The 6,000-nt window shown below is 43.9% G+C and overlaps 1 protein-coding gene across 2 annotated transcripts in view; it reads right to left on the bottom strand.

Annotated features, from left to right (window-relative positions):
• ZYG11B (zyg-11 family member B, cell cycle regulator) overlaps positions 1-737 on the bottom strand; it is a 66,202-nt gene extending 65,465 nt beyond the window's left edge. For both annotated transcript variants that reach the window (XM_053693464.1, XM_053693463.1), the window contains exon 1: positions 603-737. In XM_053693464.1, coding sequence (XP_053549439.1) covers positions 603-605 — 3 coding nt within the window. In that variant the 5' untranslated portion in view covers positions 606-737. The remainder of the gene's footprint in view (positions 1-602) is intronic.
• Positions 738-6,000: the final 5,263 nt, after the last annotated feature.

Here is a 6,000-nt window from a genome sequence, read left to right on the forward strand (position 1 = left end):
TCACAAATAGGTACACAAATACACACTTGGGTGGAATGAACAGACACACGCAGAATACACATCTGGGTTGCACAGATATATTCAGGGCAAGGTACACAAATACACACCTGGATGGAACGGACACACACAGAATACACATCTGGGTGGCACATATATTCAGGGGTACGTATACAAATATACACCTGGGTGGCACAAACAGACATATGCAGGGGTGGGGGAAGGTACACAAAAACACACCTGGGTGGTAAAGACAGACATATGCGGGGGTTACACACACCAGGGTGGCACAAACAGACACACACTGGGGTGGGGAAAGGTACACAAATACACACCTGGGTGGCACAGACATATTTAGGGAAAGGTTAGGTACACAAATATACACCTGGTTGGGGGAGGTGCACACACAAACATCTGGATGGGGGAAAGGTGGTACTGGTGGGAGCACACATATTATAAGGACACCTGAGTGAGGGGGGCATAACTAGACAAACATTCAGGACAACATTACTGTGGCAAGTGCTGGGGTCACATTCTATACACGCCTGGGTCAGACACACTCCCTCTCGGAAGTGCAGACAGTCGCCCTTGTCTCCCCCACTCACCATGTCGTTATCCGCTGGGTATCACAGGGAGGTGGAAAAAACTGCCCCGGCTGTGTCACGGCCTCTCCACTGCTTGCGGCCTGCTGTAAGCTGCGAGGTCTCCGGCCCGACGGCTGGGAGAGGCCCAGGCGCTGCAGGCCGGGAAGTCCACGCGTTGCTACGCAACGTCTCTTAAAGGGGCCGCAAATGCAGAGTTAGAGGCTCAGAGAAAATCCACGTACACTGGTGTGACACTGATTTGGGGGTCGTCAATGGCGTGGGGTCACACTAACGTGATATTAAATACACACAGCCTGGTACAAAAACACTGAGTCGTTAGTTACGCACACATGCCGCCCCTGAGGCTTTAGCTAGTGACACACACTGGCACAAAAACACTGAGGCTTCAGTTAGTTAGTGATAGCCTGGCACACATGCCCTGAGGCTTTAGCTAGTGTCACACACACTGGCATAAAAACACTGAGGCTTCAGTTAGTTAGAGATAGCCTGGCACAGGGGCCCTGAGGCTTTAGCTAGTGACACACACACAGCCTGGCACAAAAACACGGAGGCTTCAGTTAGTGATAGCCTGGCACCCATGCCCTGAGGCTTTAGCTAGTGACACACACACTGGCACAAAAACACTGAGGCTTCAGTTAGTTAGAGATAGCCTGGCACAGGGGCCCTGAGGCTTTAGCTAGTGGCACACACACACAGCCTGGCACAAAAACACTGAGGCTTCAGTTAGTGATAGCCTGGCACAGGGGCCCTGAGACTTTAGCTAGTGACACACACACACAGCCTGGCACAAAAACACTGAGGCTTCAGTTAGTTATAGCCTGGCACCCATGCCCTGAGGCTTTAGCTAGTGACACACACACTGGCACAAAAACACTGAGGCTTCAGTTAGTTAGTGAGAACCTGGCACACGGGCCCTGAGGCTTTTGCTAGTGACACACACAGCCTGGCACACAGGCCCTGAGGCTTTAGCTTGTGACACACACACAGTCTGGCACAAGAACACTGAGGCTTCAATTAGTTAGTGATAGCCTGGCACACAGGCCCTGAGGCTTTAGCTAGTGTCACACACACTGGCATAAAAACACTGAGGCTTCAGTTAGTTAGAGATAGTCTGGCACAGGGGCCCTGAGGCTTTAGCTAGTGACACACACAGCCTGGCACAAAAACACTGAGGCTTCAGTTAGTTAGTGATAGCCTGGCACACATGCCCTGAGGCTTTAGCTAGTGTCACACACACTGGCATAAAAACACTGAGGCTTCAGTTAGTTAGTGATAGCCTGGCACACATGCCCTGAGGCTTTAGCTAGTGTCACACACACTGGCATAAAAACACTGTGGCTTCAGTTAGTTAGAGATAGCCTGGCACAGGGGCCCTGAGGCTTTAGCTAGTGACACACACACAGCCTGGCACAAAAACACGGAGGCTTCAGTTAGTGATAGCCTGGCACCCATGCCCTGAGGCTTTAGCTAGTGACACACACACTGGCACAAAAACACTGAGGCTTCAGTTAGTTAGAGATAGCCTGGCACAGGGGCCCTGAGGCTTTAGCTAGTGGCACACACACACAGCCTGGCACAAAAACACTGAGGCTTCAGTTAGTGATAGCCTGGCACAGGGGCCCTGAGGCTTTAGCTAGTGACACACACACACAGCCTGGCACAAAAACACTGAGGCTTCAGTTAGTTATAGCCTGGCACCCATGCCCTGAGGCTTTAGCTAGTGACACACACACACTGGCACAAAAACACTGAGGCTTCAGTTAGTTAGTGAGAACCTGGCACACGGGCCCTGAGGCTTTTGCTAGTGACACACACAGCCTGGCACACAGGCCCTGAGGCTTTAGCTTGTGACACACACACAGTCTGGCACAAGAACACTGAGGCTTCAATTAGTTAGTGATAGCCTGGCACACAGGCCCTGAGGCTTTAGCTAGTGACACACACACACAGCCTGGCACACAGCCCTGAAGCTTTAGCTAGTGACACACACTCAGCCTGGCACAAAAATACTGAGGCTTCAGTTCGTTAGTGATAGCTTTGCACACAGGCCCTGCATCTTTAGCTAGTGACACACACTGGCACAAAAACACTGAGGCTTCAGTTAGTGATAGCCTGGCCCATGGGCACTGAGGCTTTAGCTAGTGACACACGCACAGCCTGGCACAAAAACACTGAGGCTTCAGTTAGTGATAGCCTGGCCCACGGGCACTGAGGCTTTAGCTAATGGCACACACAGCCTGGCACACAGGCCCTGAGGCTTTAGCTAGTGATACACATAGCCTGGCCCACGGGCACTGAGGCTTTAGCTAGTGACACATACACAGCCTGGCACAAAAACACTGATACTTCAGTTATTGATAGCCTGGCACATAGGCCCTGAGGCTTTAGCTAGTGACACACACACAGCCTGGCACAAGAACACTGAAGCTTCAGTTAGTGATAGCCTGACACACCACATACAGCCTGGCACAAGAACACTGAAGCTTCAGTTAGTGATAGCCTGACACACCACACACAGCCTGGCACAAGAACACTGAAGCTTCAGTTAGTGATACAAAAACAAGAAAACAGGGAAGCGCAACACGCATCTGAGTGTAGACGATAAGTACAATTTATTAAATAGCCCCTTCCCAGAGTGCTACTTACAGAACAAAAACAAGAACAAAAACATAAATCGTGCACATCAGTTGTATACAACTATGAAGCTTGCTTCGGCGTCTGACTTGTCCGCCTCCTTCTGAATACTCCCAGCTGATCCAATCATCAGTGTGCTTTTCACGCTGTTTCTCTGACAGTTTTTAATGTGTGGGATATCGCAAATCCGGAAGGGTGCAAAGCTGCATATATGTACCATATACAACCGCCAAACAATGATAAATATGAAGTGAAATAATAAAACACTGTTTCTCAGCTCATCCAAGTGCTCACACAATTGTGAACCCGGTAGCCTCACTGAAACCAGTTAAAAACAACAAACTCGACGTACGTTTAGTTTCTAACTAGAAGCTTTTTCAAGAGTATTGAGCCTTATGGGAAATGCTCCTTAAATAGGCTGTAATCTAAGCACATGATCGTTTAACCCTTGCCTCAAAATAATGTTACCTTTTTAGCTTATATACGAATTTTAAAACCGTTACATTTAAAACCCTTATTACTATATACATTAATTGCAACTTATAAAAATTATGTTAAAAAGAATACCATATAAAACTTTTGATATATTAAAATCTTACTGTATCACACAATTTAGATAAACAACATATATATTGCACAGCAAAAATCATTGTCCTACAATTAGTCACCCAAACTTGATATCTATCCATTATGGGGTATAGCCCTATTTTGAACATTAGTAAAAATACCTATTTATGAAACAAAAACATTATTAAACTAAAAATGATTGGATATCTAGATCCACATTTAACTCTTTTGGTTGTAGGCAGTCTAATTCTTTTATCCAGAATGTCTCCCTTTGTCTAAGTTTCAGCAGTCTGTTAGTATCCCAGATATTAGGAGGTATCCACTCAATTACTTTGATCTCCAAATCTTTTGTGTCATTATTATGAGCAATTTTAAAATGTGCAGGTACACTATGAGTGTCTAGGTTCTTTTCTATATTTGTGAAATGTTCTTTAAATCTGTAATTGACCTTTCTTTTCGTGCGCCCTATATAGATAAGATTGCCTTTGCATTTCAGCTGATACACCACATATGTACTCAAACACGTACATCTACTTATGACCTGGAATTCTTTTGAGTTATTTGAACTAAAAAACACGTTATTTCCTGGCTTTAGGTGAGGGCACATAACACAGTTTTTTGTTTTGCACTTCTAGGTGCCATTGTTGGATCCCCCCCCCCCCTTGTACTAATTTTGTATCCATTCCTTTCCTCCCTCTTAACTAAGTTGGAGCAAGCATGCTCTTAAGATCTCTATTTTTCTTAAACAGAATATCTGGTTTCTCCCTATACATTGTTTTAGAACAGGGTCTTGTCTTAATACTTGCCAGTGTTTTTTTTTATAATCTTTTTAATGTTATAATGTTCACTATTAAATTTAGTTATAAATTTAGGATTATAATTCTTATTCCTTTCCTTTGACCCTTTTGTATCTTCCTTCCCTGATCGCTTAATTAGGGATTTTCTGTCCATCCCATCTACCTTTAATTTAGTAGTTTTTAATAGATGTTTGTTGTAACCCTTCTCTTCAAATTTAGATATTAGGGCAATTGCTTCTACCATATAATCCTCCCTTTTGGTACAATTACGTCTAATGCGTTGATATTGCCCCAAAGGGATGTTATCTTTCCACTTTTTCAAATGTCCACTATGAGCATTTAATAGACCATTTCTATCAGTGCTCTTCCTAAAGTTTTTAACTGCTACCCTATTACATTCTTTATCATTAAATAGTGTGAGATCTAAAAAAATCAATTTTATCCTGTGAAAATGAATGTGTAAATTTAAGATTATATGAATTGGTATTCATATATTCTAAAAATCTACTGATGTCCTTAGACTCTCCCTGCCAGATTATTATAATATCGTCAATAAAACAATGGTACCGGACTATATTCTCTGAGAAAGGATTATTAGTCCAAATCTTATTACTCTCAAAGTTGGACATAAAAAGATTTGCATAGGATGGGGCAAAAGTTGTCCCTATCGCTGTGCCCCGAATTTGTTTATAAAATTTCCCTTCAAACAGAAAATAGTTGTGAGTAAGGATGAAATAAATACAATTCACAATAAATTCTATTTGTATTTCCTCTAGTTCACTTTTAGAGCATTCTTCTCTAATAACAGATATTCCTTTCTCATGGGGAATGCTGGTATACAAAGCGGATACATCGCATGTCACCCAATAATAATTTTGTTTCCACTGTATTCCTTCATATTTATTTATAACATCTAAGGTATCTCTTAAATAGGCTCTAGTATTCAAGGTTGGAGGAAATAATCTATGTACTTAGACAAATTGTCACAGAGAGACCCAATGCCTGATACAATAGGTCTTCCCGGAGGTTGAGTGGGATTCTTGTGAATCTTCGGGAGGTGATAAAAACAGGCTATTTTTGGAAAAATTTCCTGTACATATTTTAACTCTCATACAAAGAGAGAAGCGCTCTACCAGGAACGAACAACAGCTCAGTGGCTTGTTCTATGGCGATTTACCACCCGGAAGCAGCCTCTTTTAGACCAGTGTGCTTTTCACAGAAGAAAACTTTCCTGAAGTATATCAGTCTGATCCTGCCAATTAAGGTCAGTCCAGCCCCGAAATACCAGGCAATTCTCCTCTGAACAAGGAACATGACAACCCCAGACGATCGTTTCGGCCTCCTATGGGCCTCGTCAGTGAGGTGCAGCCACATTCCTCTAAGCACACTGGGCAAGGAGT

The sequence above is a fragment of the Bombina bombina genome, chromosome 10 (genome assembly GCF_027579735.1).
Source record: "Bombina bombina isolate aBomBom1 chromosome 10, aBomBom1.pri, whole genome shotgun sequence".
NCBI lineage: Eukaryota > Metazoa > Chordata > Amphibia > Anura > Bombinatoridae > Bombina > Bombina bombina.